General features: G+C 47.7%; 1 protein-coding gene across 1 annotated transcript in view; it reads right to left on the bottom strand.

Moving 5' to 3' along the window:
• The window catches only part of ELF5 (E74 like ETS transcription factor 5), a 28,139-nt gene extending 9,339 nt beyond the window's left edge, over positions 1–18,800 (bottom strand). Inside the window, exons 1-3 of the mRNA XM_008002316.3 lie at positions 18,676–18,800; positions 6,439–6,672; positions 2,990–3,040 (exon numbers count right to left, since the gene is read on the bottom strand). Of these exons, the coding sequence (XP_008000507.1) occupies positions 2,990–3,040; positions 6,439–6,672; positions 18,676–18,796 (406 nt within the window). The 5' untranslated portion in view covers positions 18,797–18,800. The remainder of the gene's footprint in view (positions 1–2,989; positions 3,041–6,438; positions 6,673–18,675) is intronic.
• Positions 18,801–19,035: the final 235 nt, after the last annotated feature.

Here is a 19,035-nt window from a genome sequence, read left to right as displayed (position 1 = left end):
TGGGCTCATTGTATAAACTACCAACCTGTTGTCTTCATACCTCCCCTTGTGCCCATCAAACTATCGATTAGGGTTTCTGTTTGGGGAAAGCATTGTCATCAGGGTTGGGGGAGAGCCAGAGATGGTCCTCAGGGGTCTCAGGGGAAGGCCACAGTGTCCTGGCCAAGACATTGAGGCTGGAATATGGCAAAGCTTCTGGGGCTGGCTCTCAGGTGGACTTAAACTTCTTAACCCTCACTTCAGTCTAGTTCTAGGCTCCCAAATGGAGCAGACAGGGAAGAGCCCGTGGCACCCCCCATCAGCAGAGGGCTTGTCTCCATGAGTGCATGATCCCGAGATGCTAGCCCAGAGCCCTTGCCCCACCACTTCTATTTCTAGAAACTTCTCCCCACCTCTTCCCCATCGCTGGGTCTGGGCTACTCTCATCCCTGCTCCTCTGGGCAGGAGCCTCCTGGCTAGACTGCTTTCTGACCCAGACAATAGCAGCCCAAGAGATCTTAAAATGTAAATGTGATCTGACCACTTTCATGCTTATGACCTTTCAGTGGCTTCCCAGCTTGCTCAGAATGAAATCCTAACTCTGCTGCCCACAAAGTGGTGTGTGATCTGGCCCTTCCCTGCTCTCAGCCTCAGCTCCCATCCCTCCTTCTGCTAATGCTGCTGAGACTACTGATGCCCTGAGTGTTATATAAGTTATTATGGCTCCACCATCACAGAATTGAACGGCTCAGTAGCACCTGAGCAGTTCAAGATGGCAGCCATCTGTGGCTACTGAGCACTTGAAATTTGGCTATGCAGCTGAGGAGCTGAATTTTAATATAACTTAAGTAATTAAACTGGCCCCATGTGGCTAGTGGCTACTGTACTGGCCAAGCTAATGCTAGACTCACTGGCCTTCTTTGGTTCTTTCTCTAAGACACCAAGATTGTTCCTGCCTCTGGGCCTCCGCACTGGCCATTCACTGCTTGGAACCTTTTCTTCTCTCTCTTTTCCTGGCTAACTTCTGCTCATGCTTTAATTCAAATATGTCTCCCTCCAAATAGCTGTCCTTGGACCCAGTTTAAATGCAATCTTTCCCATTACACACAAAGCACCCTGATCTTTAGCTTTACAATATCATCATGATGAGCAGTTATGTATTTATAATTTGGGTTATTTGTTTAATCTCTCTACCCTGACCTTGCCTCAATGACAGCAAGACTCAAATAGTGCTAATTACTGCAGCTACAGTGCCTAGCTCTGGGTCTGGCATATATTAAACGTTCAATAAATGTTTGTTCAAAGAATGAAGAAAACAGGAGAGAAATAAATGGGTAAGGGGAGCAAAGGCACGAAGGGCTTCAGATTTAGACACACCTGGGTCATCTGTTGCCTCCTAAGCATGTCACCTTTAACCTCTAAGCTTCAGTTTCTACCCCTATAAAAAGGTTATAGTACTAGGACTTGTCTCATATTGGGAAGATTGCCTGACACAATGTCTATAAAGGTTTTAGCACAGGGCCTGGTTCACAGGAAGCACTCAATAAATGCTAGCTGTCATCTTCATCCTCATCCTCGTCATCATAATCATCATCACACTGAATCTAACTGTGGCTAGTTATATATTCAGGTAACACCTACTTCAAAAGCACTTACTGGGCACACCTTCTCCTTCTATTGCATTAGCTTCCTTTTGTTGTGTGGAAGGCAGGCTGGTAAGTGGTTCCCATTTGTAGGTGAAGACACTGACCCCTGGAGAAAGGGTTGGTCAGGTCTGGGTCACTACTACTTAGAGAGTAAAGCAAATGCCTGCCTGTGGCTCAAGCCTTTGGCCACAGTAATGTCTCCCAGGCTTCACAGGCTCATTTCTACCAGGGGCTTTGCCTGCGTTAGGTGGGGTGGTAAAAGCTGGGATTTACATCCCCCAGGCTGCTGCAGATGGATCACAAGGGATTCTACCAGCACCAGGAAACAGTGTGAGCTTTGTTCACAGGAGGGTGAGATGCTGCACCTGAGGGCCCCGAGTGATAAAACCTGGCAGAATGCAGAGCTGCTCGTGTGAGGGCAGCTGCAGTCTGCGGAGCAGGGCGCACCTGCTTAAGCCTGTAGCATGTGATCCACAAACTGGCTATTCCTGTGCTAAAGCACCAAACACAAAACAAAACACAAAATTCCAAAAACTTTTGTTAACTAGGATCCAAGTAACGTAAGTCCTCAGCTGATTGTTTGGGACTTTAAGGAGGAAAAAATCATAAACCATAAGAACACTCCCTCTGTGTCTGCCCCTCTAGTTTGCACCCTTCAGAGGCCTTGGAAATCACCATGTGCTCTGCTCCCTGTCTGCAGATGACTGAGCTGAAGCCCATGGGGGAATGGGGTTTGCCCAGGACCACATCTCCTCCTGGCTTCTGGGCCAGGGACTCAGTAACTAATAAAAATCATCACTGTCATCTTTAAAAAATGAAAGCACCAAAGATCCCTTTCCCAAGCCTTCTTCATGGGCCAAAGTGAAACAGGGAAGGTTAATCATTAGCATCAACAAGGTTATTTGAGATCCTCCATCGTCTTATAATTATAAACTCTACCTGCTTAGTGAGCTCAGAGTCTTCTTAAGCATGACGAACCACAAGGCTTCTAATAGTATTAGAAGTAATACATAGACAAACGGATACTGGCTTTGGGAGCATCTACACTGGTGATGCATCCTGGGCTCTTTGTGTGCATTGTTTCTCAAACTCACCATGACCCACAAGGGTCACACTATTTTACAGATAGGGGAATGGACTTTCAGAGGATCAGCAATACACAGACCCAAGCTATGGTCCTACAGACCCATGCTCATGCTCTTTCTGTCATACTCTTTCCACCACGCTTTTCCCCACTGCCTTCTCCAGGTGTGGGATTGTTTCAGTTCATCAACTTTTCAGTTATGATCCTAAAAGAATGGTCAAGCCCATGTGCCAATGACAGTCTTGACAGAGCCTTGGGTGGTTTGCGCTTGGTTACTTACAGTCTTTGATGGTGGCCTTGCTTTCTTCAGCGTCATTAAAAAAGGAGTAACCTGAGAAAGAAAAAAAAATCCACAAAGCATACCATGCAATCCTGGTTTCCACTGACCAGGCCAGGAGAGGGGGTATTGGAGGGAAGTGGAGTGACTGTCCCTCTTGAGGTTGGTTACATTTTAGAGGGAACCTTGGAGACCATCTGGCCTTAGAGTGCCACCCTGAAGCCATCCCTGAGAGGTGATAATTTCCTCATTTTTAAAGGTCATTTGGAGGAAGCACCCAGAACCAGGCTTCCCAGCAGCCTCTGCAGATTTTCTGAGCAGGCACTTGGGAGTAAGCTCTAGTCTGGGGTCCAGGACTGGGCTCTGAGCTGGGCTGGGCTACTGACTCCTGTGCAGGCTTGCCAAGTCACTCAGTCTCTGGGCTTGTTGGTTTTTCTCACTGATACCATGCGATAAAATACCCACTAAGCCCCCCTTTGGCTAAGAGTCTATAGTCTCTGACACGACCTCTAATCCCTTGGGATTGGAATGCCTGTTATGTGCTGGTCAGTGGGGAGGACGGACATAAGAGGTTGCAAGAAGTGCAAAGGTCTATGTGAATGCCGAGTTTAATGAGGATGTGGAAGATGACGTCAGGGCCTTGGTTCCCTCCTCTGTGGAATGGGTGGGCTGGGGTTGAAAGGAGTGTCAGATTGTGTTTTCACGTAGCAGTGCAGGCTGAAGGATACCTATGTCCTAGCTTGGTCCAACATGACGACTAATTTCTATTTGCTAAGCAGACTGCAGCAGGGCACAGTTGTGATTGTTTGTTCCTAGTGTCATGTTCTCATTGGTTTTGGTCAGCCAGGCGCCTTAGTTGACTCTGTCCAAAGGGCCGACTGAGAACAGGATGGGAGATGGAAGAGGGGCTCATTCCTCTCCTAGGCTGCAGAAGCCACCCTCTGACCTTGCCTCTCAGCAACCAATGTCCCCAGGTGTCTGGGCCCTTAAATCCTACTGCAATACCTACGGTGCTAGATGATGCCCAGGCCTTACAGCCCCCTTCCAGCTACTCTCCTCGACAAAACTGCCTTGTTCTGTGTCCTGTTCTGCCAGAGTCCAAACCTATGGGGAGGTATAAGGCATACATGAGGTAATAACCCCCAGTTCACTGCAGAATTTATGATCCAAATGGAGACACTTCTGAGAATGAAAGGTGGTGCTATGGTAACAATAATTACTCCAGGATCACAGGTAGAAATGATGTTTCCTGGGCAAATGGGGACAGCGTGAACTTTGATCACAATATACGTATCTCCACAATCTACAATCAACGTATCTGCTTGAGAAACATTAAAAGAGGAATTTCAGAATGGAGTAGATTGGTGGAGTAGACAGTTTTACTGCTCAACATGGAACCCTCCTGGCCTAGAGAGTGCTTGAAATCCTACCATTAAAGGTGGCATTGTGACTGCAGGAATTCCTTAGAATAAGAAGAGATAATGTATGGCCTATTAAAAAGCAGTTGGTTTAGCCTATTTGTTTTCCACAGAGCCCTGGGGTAATAAAACCAGGGACAGGTTTTTTTTTTTTTTGATGGAATTTTGCTCTTTTTGCCCAGGCTGGGGTGCAATGATGCAAACTCAGCTCACTGCAACCTCCACCTCCTGGGTTCAAGTGATTCTCATGCCTCAGCTTCCTGAGTAACTGGGATTATAGGCACAAACTACCATGCCTGGCTAATTTTGTATTTTTAGTAGAGATGGGGTTTCACTATGTTGGCCAGGCTCGTCTTGAATTCCTGACCTTAGGTGATCTGCCTGCCTCAGCCTCCCAAAGTATTGGGATTACAGGCCTGAGCCACTGTGCCCGGCCAACACTTTTTTTTGGTTTTGTTTTGTTTTTTGTTTTATTTTGATGCGACCATTGCCAGGGAAGAGAGGTACTTGAGGTGGGAGATGCCAGCACAGGGCTGCACAATGGCATGGAGATGAATGAGGTTGACTTGACATTTGACCAAGCTGGCATTGCCAAGCTGCATCTTTTTCCAGAATAAAATACACCCCTCTCCGAGGCCCTAGGATTTTTGTGTAAGCCTGTTCCCTTGGGAGGATCCTAAATGGAGTCCCAAGCTCCTTCTTCTGGAGCCGTTGTGACTTGGTCAAACTTGTCCTCTTTCAGGGAGTGCCCTCTCTGAGCACAGGACACAGATCACTGCTCTTGGCAGGTCATTGTCACTGGAGTTTTGGCTCCCAGAGCCCAAGCCATGTAGTGCCCAAGGGCCACTATTCTTAGCTTTTGTGCTCTCAAGCGCTCATGATGGATGAGGATCAAGAGGAGGGCAAAGAATCACAGAGCAGGAGGGTCCTCTGTGGGTTTTCTGTCCAAACAAGAGTCGCTGTCATAGCCTCCTCTTCAAGCAGGGGGCTATTAGACTACTTGATTATCACAGTGGTGGGATCGTCCTATCTCCTGTATCTTCTGAATTACCTTTTCAAAAGAAAGTGCTAACTTTAAAAAAGGTCCTTCCTAAAATTGAGCTGAGATATGTTTCCTTTAACATCCTATAATACACCTCTTGGTTATATTAATGATGATGGAAACAGCTGCCATTTACTGCATGCATTTCTATCTTCATATGCTGTGCTAGGTAATATTTCCCCGAATCCTCTCAAAAAGCCCATGGAGGTGTCATTATTCCATTGGACAGATGAGGCAGTGGGGATTCCGGCAGGTTAAGCCACTCACCAGAGGTTCCATAGCTCAGGAGTAGTGGAGCCAGGATTGGAACACAGGTCTTTCAGATCTCCAAGTCCTCGCTTTGTACTGACTTTCTGTGAATCAGCCCTGTTTGCTGTGTGACCTTGAGGAAGTTACTCAATGTCCCAGATATCAGTTCCTTTATCTATGTGTGATTTGGAAACATTAGAGCTCAATGTTCTCAAAGAACCTTTCTGGATTGAAAAAATGTCCGTCGACATTCTGCATGCGAAGGCCAGTTGAAGGTTAAATAATGCTATTGGCGCCACCTTCTGGCCACTTGATCCTTGACCATTAGGAATGTGATGATAATTAGCTGGACTCCCGTGGAAATGGGGAGTCTATTTAATTATATTCCTCTTCCGCTTAATGAGAGATGAAGCACAAACCTCTTTTTTGTCCATCCTGTGTGGTTTCAAATCATTATGAAGATACTGTATTATTATCAGCCTGGTGCCTGGGCAGTCCCTGAACGTGGTGTTAGTTTTTTTTTTTTTTAAATGCACTCAACTTGAATTTTTGTAACTTGCTCCCTTTTCCCTAAAATCCTCAATTCTGGCATACTAGCTTCCAGTTATTGAAGGTTTGGGTTAATGAGAACTCCAGTTAGTAAAATTTTGCTGTGCAAGTCACACGATGGGAAAGGACTTCTCAAAGTGGTTTGGTCCTAATCCTGGTCCCTCCCCTGGAGGCCCGGCCCTCTGAACACTGACCTTGTGTGCGGATGTTCTGGAGGATGAAGTACAGGTACTCGCCGCAGAGGCCAGCTGCCTCGACGAACTCCTCCTGCGTCATGCTGCACAGCTGCAGGCCGCTGATGTTGAAGTGGCAGAAGGAGATGCAATTGATGTCCAACTTGTACTGATCGCAGCAGAACTGGAGCCACTCCCACACGTGACGCTTAGTCCAGTATTCAGGGTGGACTGATGTCCAGTATGAGTCACAGGCTGCACCAAAGGAGAAAGAAGTGAAGGACAACAGTCCCAAGACAGCCTTCGAGAGGGCCCCTGAAGGATCCATCAGTTAAGTGACAACCTCATCCCTCAGTCAGTGAGTTGAAAGGGCCTCCAGTCCTGGGTGTTCTGCAGTGCCCAGGTCACCTTCTATTCTGCAGAGAAAACCAGAGGATCCTACAAAGATGAACTTTGGCATCAGAGAGGGAATGACAGGGACAAGAAATAACCAGACTTAGCGCTGATGCTTAAAAAAAGGCATTTAGTGGAGAAAGAAAGAAAACAGCCCTTCAGTTATTTGATTCCAGATAACATGATATCAAAAAAACAAACTCAGCAGTTTGACAAGCTGGGTTGAAATTCTGATTCTGCTACTTTCCACTTGGGCAAGGTCTGTGGGCATTGAAGTCTCAGTTTCCTCATCTGTAAAATGGGGACAATATACTCAACGCCCAGGACTGTTATGGAGTTTGGGGTTAATGTATGTAGAATGGTGCACAGAAACTTACCAACCAATTCGATAGTTACTAAATGCCTACTGTGTGTCAGACACTATTTGAAGCTCGTTTGATTCCCTGTGCTTTAAAGGGCAGCTGCCCAGTGCTGGCTATTTGTTTCTGCACAGTTACTGGCCATCTTGTGCCAAGAACCTTGGGTTATTAGACATTGCCCAGAGTCTGACCGTCCTTGGGTCACCATGGTAGGCACCTCCAGAGGAAGGTGGTCACAGGACAGTTGGTTGTATTGTTGCTCTTGTGTTTTTGGTGGTGTTCGGAGTAATTCTATCCTGAGATCAGAGCCCCTCCCTCCTTTAGAGGAGTTGTGTACATGCCTAGACAGTTGTGAGTGCCATCTGTCTGGGAGGCTGGGATGTGGCTATGCCTGGCCCAGGGGCAGAGATCTGGTGTTCGACAGTTCTGTCCTACTGTTCTTAGGAGAAATGGAAAGTGGGGTGGACATAAGGTATGGAAGAGGTGAGGTGTTAGGTACTTGGTCAGGCTCTTTGACATAAACAATTATTGTATCTGCCATGGAATACATTCATTCATTTATTCATTTCCTTCAATAAATAAAAGCTTTAGTTTCCTTACTGGTAAATTTGGAATAATTATAGCACCTATATCATAGTGTTGTTCTGCACATTAAATGACTTAATATACATAAAAGTACTTGGAACAGAGCCTGGAGGATTTAAATGCTATTACAAACATTATTATTGAATATCTACTATGTATGCAGCCACACATTGTGTGTTAAAGATTTATGGCGGACAGGTTTGGTCCCTGTCCCCCAGGAGATCACAGAAGAGGAACTTGAAAGTCATGGAGGACTTTCCCAAGAACCCACGCCAGTGTGTGTCAGAGCTGGATTTGAACCCTCGCCTGAACTGGAAAGCCATTGCTCTCCCCACGCCGCCCTACCGGTCCTCAGAGGGTCAGCACAGAGCAGAGATGGAACATGAAGAGTGGCTGAGGCACGGAGAGAGCTGGAGAGAACACAACACGAGGGCCTGAGAAGAAAGGCAGAGAGCACAGAGAGGCTAAGGTGACGATGACGGAAAGGGTCCCTCACATGTTAGACTCCACAGCAAATGGCAGTGGTGCCATTAGCAGCATTCAAAGGTCAGTAGAACTCGCACCATTGTCAGTTGCTGATGATTCTAGGCAGGGGGTGGGTCCTGTGCCAGTCAGGTGCTACTACTCACTCAGCACCCTCTGCCTGCCAGCCGAGGCGTTACGTGTTTTTGTCATCTCAAGTTTCTCAGGTCCTCTCAACAATCCTATCCAGTAGGTGTAACTGTGCTATACCACAATAGAGGCTCCCCTTAAAACTCAAAGGTCTTCCAGAGATCTCTTTTACCACCGAAGGGGGGTGGAGGGGAAGTTGATTTATTTTAATTTATTTAAAAATTTTCAGAATTTTATACGCATTCACATTAAAGCGTCAATATTGTGCCAGGGTGCTTGAGGCTGATGTCGTAGCCTCTACCTGGCAGATAGGAAGAGCCAGGGAGCCGGCGAGACCGATGACTCGGGTCTTGCTCACTGGCCACTGGCTGGAGCCGGCCTACCAGGCCTGTGGGGGCTCTTCAGGGCAGGCAGGGGCTCCTGGCAGAACAAGGGGCCATTCCTGAGTTCGGCCTGAGCTTTCATCTACTGATTTCTGGCTTTAGTAAACCTGAGGGGCCTTTGGACTTTCCTGGCGTCCCGTGAGAGATGTTTATGAGCCTTGACATTTTTCAGCTGCGGGTGCTGCCCGGGCCCTGCCCTAGATGACTATCAGTGTGCGGCCGTGAAAGGCACAGTCGATTTCTTTTCATGGAAAGGTTTCGCCAAGGCTCTGTTCCCCTGTTTCCCTCCCCTCCCCTCTCTGCTTCCACCCCCTTGTTATTTTCTTTGGCACTTGAAGAGGGCCATATTGTTTGCGGAAGCCAAGGGGGCCTCAAGGATTCGGAGAAACGCCCGGGCGGGGAGTCGGCCCCACGCCGGGAAGGTGTTGCTGGCGCTGGCTCCCTGCTCCTCGGCGCTCCGCTTTGAAGCTCACCCACAGAGCGGCTTTGTGTGCGGCCCTGGCCCCTGGAGGGGAGCCAGAGCCTTGCGGAGGCTCCCTCTCCTCATCCACAAACTCCTTCCACAGCCCCAGAGCTGGGAGAAAAATGGCTGCTCTGGGTACTATGGCGGGCCTCCAGGGGGCGCTTTTCCGGGGGTCCCATCCTCAGGACCGGAGTAGGGCGGCAGAGCGGAGGCTGCCCAGACGAGGGAGGCGGCCGTCAGCCCTTCCTCACCCGTCCCTCTACTGCTCTCCTCTCTCAGCAGCCTCCATGGCCCAAAGTCTTCTCACAGGGGCTTCTCTTTGGATGGAACGTGGTCCCCATCTGCCTTCTCCCGAGGAATGTCTGCTCATCCTCACTCCCCGTCGCAGAGGGTCTCCCCCTCTCCACTCAGTGTCCCTCAGGCGTCCTCCTCATCCCTCCCCTCCGGACCTAGAGCTTTTGCTCACCCTGAACCAGGAGTGCTTGGAGCCTGGCCTAGCCCACCACAGGCCTACCTCAGTGAGTGTAACTGACCAGGTGACTGACACTCTCTCCACTTTACACATGAGGAGACTGCCGTTCCAGGGACTGACGGGACCCCTGTAAGGTCACATGGCCGGTGAGTAAAGGAGTTAGGCCCCGCCAACTCTTCTTGATTGTGGGCATTTTCCCTCATACCATGCCCCACTATTCTTGGTTGAGGAGGACCAAATTGGGCACACATCTCAAGACTGACTAAAGTTAGATTTGGATGAAGGCACATATGTATAATTGTAATGATAAATAATGGATAAGCAGAGCCTGACTAGAAAAAATAAAAAATACAATCTAGGTTTGAAGAATCAGAAAGAGGATGGAGAGACTGAAGATGATAGTGTTTAGAACCTTAATGAAGACATGATGAAGACCCTTTTGCTACTTGGAAGACATGAACTCAGGGGAATAAAATAAGGGGTAATATACTGGCAGACTATATTATTTTTAATGGGTTGTGTTGTCTGGAAATGTAAAGTGATTTTCTCAATGCTTCTATCATTTATAAAATAATCTCAACATTTTGGGGAAGTTGAGCCATGAGGCCCTTCTCTCTCTGTTGACCGGTAGAGACCCATCCTGGGCCTGGTAGGCTTACTCTGAATGCCCATAGGTCACTATTATTAAGCAGCAGGCTCTGCCAGCTCCTTTGAAGTCTGAAGTGGGTCAGGACACTTGTTTCAGGGCCAGCTGCATTGGATGGAAGAATTGAGCTAGAGGGAGTTTTCAGAAATTCTGGGGGTATTTTCACAAATGATGGTATAACCTGAGATGCATTTAAATTCAGAAGGAGGACTTTAGCTTTCAGCACTGGGTAGGTGCACCAGATGCCCACAGGGTCAGCAGATAATGTCTATGCCTGAAGTGGCCCCATGTGGAGACAGTGGGGATTGGAAAGTTCACGCCAAAGTGGACAATGGTTATCTGATCCCTTGCCTTATGGAAAGGTGGGCCTTGTGTTGCCAGGACCAGATTACTAACTGAAATCTCCTGATTTCTATTTTCAAGTGTGGCAACTGACTTGATTTTTACAAAACACCACGGGAAGCCCAGTCAAAATGTTTTCATGCGCTGGATCACTCCTGGCCATCACTTTGTGATGAAGAATCTCACAGGCTTTTGGACACTTGTCTCCTTCAAGATTATTGTTTAGAGCGGGCATGCTAAGACTTTGAAGGATTCTTTTATGGTTGAATAATACTTTCTTCAAGTTAAAACGTATCTGGAAAAAAGCAACCCTGTTTTGCTGGGAGTGCAGGTGAAGGTACTAGCTCCAGGAGGCTCCTTGAAAATCACTGTTCTCAAACTTGAAACCAGGATTCCTATATTTTGAATTCCCCTTCAAAGTTGAAAGGGCACATGGTCTCTCACACTTAGTAGTCCTGCCTCCTTGGACTCATCTGCAAAATAAAAATAATAGGACCTACTTATCTGGTCTATTAAAAGGATTATGTAAATCAATACATGGAAAGTACTTAGAACAGGGCCAGGCTTATGGCAAGTGCTCATTAAATATCATCTACTTACACTTGTCAATATTAGGGTTACCTCCTGGGCTTCCCATGCCACCACTTTAATTACATTCCTTCAAACACTTCTAATTTTTTTTTTAAATGTGTAAGCCAGCAGCTTTGTCCCTTTCTAGACCTTCGGTTTATTTTCTTCATTTAAAAAATAGGAATTATATTAGAAACCAAACTTAGAAACCAAACCTAGCTAATTTGTCTCTGCATTGCCAGCCTGAATTAGGTGCCTTAATGCTGCCATATTTGGTTTAAAAGCTGGGGACACAGGCGAGTCTGTGTTTGACTTTGTCAAACGCTTAATCATCAGGATGCACACGAGACTCAGGCTTCTGAAACTGAGCAGAGGAGAGCGTGGTGATGGTGGTGCTGTATCCCCAGGGTGCGCAGAACAGTTAATTGAAATCACGTAATATTCATTGTGCATCTTCAATAGATAGGCCAGAGGGTGGGTCTGATAATCCCCCACCTCCATTCTTTGTTATAGATAATTGATGTCTTCTCAACCTTATTAAGCAGTGTTCTTAATAAGTTCCAGGTTGGGTGCAGGGGCTCACGCCTGTAATCCCAGAACTTTGGGAGGCTGAGGCAGGTGTATCACCTGAGATCAGGGGTTTGAGATCAGCCTGGCCAACAAGGTGAAACCCCGTCTCTACTAATAATACAAAAATTATCCGGGCGTGGTGGTGCATGCCTGTAATCCCAGCTACTTGAGAGGCTGAGGCAGGAGAATTGCTTGAACCTGGGAGGTGGGGATGCAGCGAGCCAAGATGGCGCCATTGCACTCCAGCCTGGGTGACAGGAGAGAAGAAACTCCATCTCAAAAAAGAAAAAAAAAAAAAAAAAAAAAAAATTCCAGACAAGTCCTTTGGCCATCTCTTCCAAATGAATTGTTGTCCCTAAGCCCTTTCTATATAAAGATCCTGGAACCCACACTGTCATTTTCTTGGAGCCTCACTCAAAGCAAAAATTTTGAGGGAAAATTTTAATTTTTTGTTTGTTTGTTTTTTTGAGACAGGGTCTCACTCTGTCATCCGGGTTGGAGTGCAGTTGCTTGAACATGGCTCACTGCAGGCTCACCCTCCTGGGCTCAAGCAATCCTCCTGCCTCAGTCTCTTGAGTAGCTGGGACCACAGGTGTGCAGCATCATGCACGGCTAATTTTTTAATTTTGTAGAAACGGGGTCTCACCATGTTGCCCAGGCTGGTTGGTCTTGAACTCCTGGGCTCAGGCAATCCTCCTGCTTTAGCATCCCAAATTGTTGGGATTTCAGGCATGAGCCACTGTGCCTGGTGTGATTTTTATATTACAACAAAATAGATATGCAGCAGAATGCAAAATCTGCAGGTTGTAAAAGAAGTTTGAGCTTAGAGGTTTCAGTTATGTCCCTCTGGAGCAGATCTTGATCTTTCTCCTCTGCTGACTGGGGAGCAGTGATAAGAAAGTTTATGAAGTTAGATGAACCTGCCAGCTACAGGAATTCTGTACAAGAATCCAATTCTTGTTCCCAGCCTCCATTCTAGGATTCTGCCAATGAGCCTCTTGGAGTGGAAGGGAGCTTCCCATAGAAGTCACAGGGTTGGGTGTGGCAACTGAGCCTGGACTGTGGAGACGGACCATCCTGATTTGAAATCTTGGCTCTTCGATGGATTAGCTGTGCAACTCTAACAAACTGTCCTAACCTCTCTGGACCTCAACTTCCTTCATTGGTAAAAATAAAAATAACAATACTACCTATATCTTAGGAGGTTTGTTGTGAAAAGGAAATGATGCATGTAAAGAACTTAGCCCAGTATCTGAACGACAGTAAGTTTTCAGTATAAATCACCTGTTATTGGTTATTATTTGGGGACTACATTTGTTCTCAGGGGAATGGGGCCTTCCTCAATCTAGCTGAGGAACAACTACAGTAAAGCAAGTTCAGGGCTTGGCTGGGACAAGACAGACAGTCTGGGTCAGAGGAGGCCCGAGTTAGACAAACTTGGACTGTAATTAGCATGATTTACTAGCACAGGGAGTTGGGAAAGTGTTTTGCCCGGGGCAGCACTGAAGAGAGGTGGTGAATGAACTGGGCAGCAGAGGCACCATCAATTGCTGCTTTGTCACTGAAAGGAAGGACTTTATGAGGGAAAACCTGAACTTAAATGGCTTTTAAGTTTCCTCCCAGAGCCAGTCCAGCTCCATCCCATACCTCTTCCTGGCTTTCCAGCATAGCCTGTGGAAAGATTTAGACCATGAGATGGAAAAGTAAAGTCCAGTGCAGCATAGGAAACTGGATAGAGAAAAGAAGAGAAGGGCTGGCTGCAAAGTAGCCATGGCCTTGGGAGCCATGGAGTTAAGAAGGGGCCAAGAGAGCCAAGCTCTGAGCCGTCCTGGGGCCATGGCCACCCAGAAGACTCAGGTGCATGTCGACTGGGCTAGAGGTGAGTCCTCCTGAGGTGTGGGCGCTGCCACAGTGCTCACCTCAGACTTTCAGATGATTTTGTATTTGTTGATCTGGTTTTGATTTAGAAGTTCTTAGATTCTTTCCTTTGTATCTGCTTTCAAACTTCTGTACATAAAACATGAAGCTTGCTTTAGGAAAGCCCATGTGGGGATCCAAATGCCTCTTTCTCTGACCAGTGGGTTTTGCACCTTTTTTCCCTTACAAAAAGTGCTTTCTTCAAATAAAATCTCACATTGTGCAATAATATTATACCTAACATATTTATCGAGCACTTAGTATGTGCCTGTCATCACGCTAAATGCTTTGTGCTTTCTCATGTTGTCCTCAACGCAATGCTGTGAAGTCCTATATCATGTCACCCATTTTACAAAGGGAGAAAGTAAGGTTCACAGGTGTGACCCTTTTCAAGCTCACATAACCCGTAAGTGGCAGAGCTAGGAATGGGTTATCTGGGTGTATTCTGGCTCCTGCAGCCCAGCCTCACTGTGCTCTACTGTCTTCAGAATTAAAGTGGAGGAGCACGCTTAGGGTGGAGGTGGAGACAGAGGACTGAAGCCCCATCTTCTCAAATGTCACTTCCACTCCCTTCTCTGGTGGTCCCTGAGGAACATCTGGGAAACCCCCAAAGCCTCTCGGGAACCTCAGTTTAGAAACCTCTGCAGCTGACAAAGTATAAGCAAGATTCCAAAGCAAAGGAGGCGCTGCATGTGTGCGTGGCACATTGGCTGTCAGGGGAGGGATGTGGGTCCGTGGAGGTTAAGGAAAGAACTCCAGAAAGAAAGTAGCGGCAAGTCCAGGGTACTCAATGACTACCGGAGGGTTGGCTACTGGAACTCGACTGGAGAACCCATCTTTTAAAAATATCATATGCATGTGAACTACATGCAGCCTCCCCCCAACCAACCCTCCCACCCGCTTGGATACATTTTCCAGTAGTCATCATTCTTTACTTTGAAAAAGCCACAGGCAAGGCAGGGTGAGTTCATGAAGTTCTAGAGTATTTTGCAATCTGTGACTGTCCACCCTCCAGCCTGCAGGGCAGCCAAGCAGAAGTCCTGCTTCAAAGAACAGGTCAGAATCCTTTGTGGTTACCACACCAGGGCATGGATTCCGTGGCACTCTGCTCAAGCCGTTTGAAGGGTTTTTGAGAACAGCTGGTTTTCCTAAATAGGTTGAGTGTTCCACCCTTCCTTCTCCCAGACATCATTTGTCTAGAAGGCACATCATTTTTTTTTTCTCCTTTTACTTCCCTTCCCTCAGGTCTCAAATATCTAGGCTGTTAAAAATTCTGAACTGGGAAGCTCGAGATGGAGATCTGTTGTTATTTTTGTTCAATATGGACAATGAAGAGAGGAGAGGAAAGGCTGTTTTTCTACCCAACAGGGAGCGGTGAGGAGTACTTGGCTAGGGAGAGCACTTCCCAAGTGCCAGGCATGTGATTAAACACTTTGTACACAAAATCTCATTCAATCTCCCCAGCTCTAGGAGGCAGAGGAAAGCATATCTCAAAAAACTGGCTGCAGGTCACGTGGCTGGTAAGCGGCAGCGCCTGCCCATGAACCTGGGTGAACAGGAAGCTGTCATTGGGACAATCTTTAGGGGGCCCCAGAATTCCAGATAGTATTTCCCAGGAGGTGGGTAAGGACCTCAGGGGAGGTGTCTCAGAGCCTGCTGGCCACAGAGCAGGGAAAGTTGGCTGAGCAGTGCCCAGAGGCAAAGCTGGCTGTCTCCTGACCCAGCCCTGGCAGAGGGGGCTTTTGCAGAAACTCCAGACAGATGCAACCTCTCTGGTGGCAACATCCTTGTTGAAAACAGACAGAAGGCCCCTCCTGCTATTCCTCCCACCTGTGGGATGCGGAGGCGAGCAGGGGCTATGAGGCTCACCTGGTGCCCAGGCAGCTCCAAGAGAGGTGTTTACTCCAGGTGAACATTTCGCACTTAACTTTGACCTTTTGGAGGTCAGAGATACTCAGCTTCCCCTGAAATCCTGAGGGCTGGTGGCTACTCGAAAGCCTGGGGGCTCCATCCCTCAGGGAGCCTTAGGAACCTGGGCCAGTCTTGAAGGATATTTTATTTTCACTGGCCGCATGCCTTAATGGGAATTTCTGTTCTCTCAATGGGTCGTGGGAAGAGAAGGCTGTGTCTTCAATATTGCCTGATGCAGGAATCACAGAAGCTTCTGGAAGGAATCTGAGCAATGACCTGGTCTAACCTTTCATGACGCTGATGGAAATGCAGAAGCCTCTGGCCGGAGAGCCGTGTCTGAGTATCTAAGACTTGGATGGATTTAAGGAACTCCGGCAACGCCACTGGTGATCACTTCTGTTAACTTCATTCTTTAAAATTGTGGTAAAATATACACAATATAACACTTAACCATTTTAACTCTTCTTAAGGGTCCAGTTCACTGGCATTAAGTACATTCACATTGTTGTGCAGTCATCGGTGCTATTCACTTCCAGAACTTATTCATTATCCCAAACTGAAACTAATCCTTTTTTTTTTTTTTTTTGACATGGAGCCTCCCCCGTTGCTCAGGCTGGAGTGCAGCGGCACACTCACAGCTCACTGCAGCTTCAACCTTCTGAGCTCAAGGGATCCTCCTGCCTCAGCCTCCCGAGTAGCTGGGACTACAGGTGCGTGCCACCATGCCCAGCTAATTTTTGTATTTTTTCATAGAGACGGGGTTTCTCCACATTGCCCAGGCTGGTCTCAAATTCCTGACCTCAGGTGATCTGCCTGCCTTGGCCTCCCAAAGTGCTGGGATTGCAGGCAGGAGCTACTGTGCTTGCTCCCTGACCCTTTTTTTTTTTTTCCTCTGTTGCTCAGGCTGGCGTGCAGTGGCATGATTGCAGCTCACTGCAGCCTCAGTCTTCCGGGCTCAAGGGATCCTCCTGCCTCAGCCTCCCAAGTAGCTAGGACTACAGGCATGTGCCACCATACCCAGCTAATTTTTAAACAATTTTTTATAGATACGAGGTCTCACTATGTTGCCCAGGCTGGTCTCCAATTCCTAACCTCAAGTGATAATCCTGCCTCGGCCTTCCCAAGTGCTAGGATTACAGGTGTGAGCCACCAAGTCCAGCTAATCCTTCAATTTTTTAAACACTTATGTGTGCTTACCAGGTACCAGACTGTGTCCTAAACACTTCCCATGTAATAACTCATTTCATTCGCATATGAGTCATTGTGTAGCACGGTGGTCATTCCCATTTTACAGATGAGAAAACTAACTGGGACATGAGAGGTTAAGATGACACAGCCAGTGTCAAAGCCAGACTTCCCATTTGGGACACACCAGGTCTTCACGACACAGAGCTGCTGCTTCACTGTCCAGGCCATTGCCTGGGGCAGGTGGTTGTGGCCCGCCCCTCCCACTGCCACCCCAACTGCTTCCCAGTAGAATAGACAGAAAGAAGGGGCTCCCACAATGGCAGGTCTGGCTTAAGTGAGGCCTGGCATTATGCATAGGTAGAGAGAGAGCCTGGAGCTGGGCCCCACCACTGTGGGACACATAGGGAGGGCAGGGCGACCTGAAAGTTTTAATTTTCCTCCTTTGGATTTAACCTGTTAACCAAATTTCAAGGTAAGGAGATGGAGTACATTTCTCATATCTTTCTGGGAAATAACGTGCTTCTTACGCCTAAAGGAGAATTGTACAATGTATCTGTTCGATTCAAGTCCAAATGCAATCATCTAGACCTTACAGATGAGGGTAAGAGATTTCACATATGCGTGTGTGCGCGCGCACGCACGTGTGTGTATGTCCTTGTAGGGTGGGGGCAGGTGTAGGATTCCATTATGTAGGTAAGTGCCTCAAGTCTGTGAGTGTGGCCTGGCCCCTGGCCCCAGAGGCAGGGGCTTCTTGTAGTGGACTTTTTGCAGTCCCTGGAGACATAGCCTCTTTTGCACACTGCCTGCCTCCGGATACTGAGTCTGGACTCCTACATGGGGTTAACACTCAGTGAGGACTGACAGCTTATTTGGCACTTGCAGGACCGCCGAGCAGTGCGTGCTCCTGTCGTGCCAGCAGTCAGCCAGGTGTGCTGTGATGTGCGGTCACCCAAGCACCTCAGTGACAGAGGCCCTCAGAGGGTTTCGTGGGGCAAAGCTCGGCTGGCCTCCCTCCGGCATGGGATTTTCTCAAGGTCCCATGCTGCCTTCTCAGGTGGAGAAATCCTGGCTGAGAGAGAGGAGGAAGGATGGGGAGGGAGGCCTGGGGAACAGCGAGCAGCTCATATTTACTGAGCACTTGTTTTATGCCAGGCTACATATTTACACCCTTTGGCTTCCTTAGTCCTTATAGTAGCTCTCATCACCCCTGGTTTAGGGAAAAAGAAATAGAAGCTCAGAGAATAATGATATATTAATATCAATAACCACAGTGTGATATCAATTATAAGATGGGTCAACTTGCATGGAGCTTAACTGTGAGGCCCAGGGCAAGTCACTTAGCCTCTCTGTATCTCAGTTTCTTCATTTATAAGACAGGGATAATAATTGTTCATCTCATCGGGCTTCAGCAAGGGTGAGATGGTGCTTGGCACAAGGTTTGGTACACAGCTCGTGTTCAGTAAATGTTGGCTAAAACCACCATGATCAAGCAACCACAGTATACCAGGTCCTGGGCTAAGGGCTTTCTTTCTACTACATTGTTTAAATATCATAATAACTCTAAGAGATGTACGTTTTACTTGGTAGCAAAATGAGGCTCATAGAGGTTAGCTGAGCCGCACACGGCCGCAAGGCTACAGGACTAGGGAGTTTGGGGGTGAGGGTTCCAGCACCTTTTATCTGCAAGAGGTTGCCCTTCCTTCCATCCAGGAGCCCTCCAGCCCTCTGCCCTGAACTCTGGTGTTCCTAGGCCCCAGCACAGCCTTGTCTTCCACCTGAGGCCAGCACCACCTCCTGCCCTAGCCCATCCTGGCTGCGCTCAGATGGGCTTCTTCAAACGTACGTACCTGTCTGATGCTCAAAGGCAGGGTAGTACTCTTCATTGCTGAACAGATCAGTCCACGACATCAAGGGATCGCAGAAGGATGCATTTGGCAGGAAGGTGCTGTGTGTCACCGAGTCCAACATCACCCTGCAACAGCGGGAGAGGTCGTGAGGAGGCTGGGGTGAGGGACTCCTGAAGCCACACTGTGCGGGAGCCCCTAGCAGGGCGATACTTGGTTTTTAAAAATGATAACAAACACGTCACTCACTAGGAGCAGGCACCCCGTAATGTCACCTACAAGTGACATTATTCCATCCTTGCCACATCCTGTCTATTCCCATTTTAGATGAGAAAACTGAGGCAAAAGGGTTGAGACAATTGC

Source organism: Chlorocebus sabaeus, chromosome 1 (genome assembly GCF_047675955.1).
Source record: "Chlorocebus sabaeus isolate Y175 chromosome 1, mChlSab1.0.hap1, whole genome shotgun sequence".
In the NCBI taxonomy this organism is placed as follows: domain Eukaryota; kingdom Metazoa; phylum Chordata; class Mammalia; order Primates; family Cercopithecidae; genus Chlorocebus; species Chlorocebus sabaeus.
This window is presented reverse-complemented; position numbering and strand designations above follow the sequence as displayed.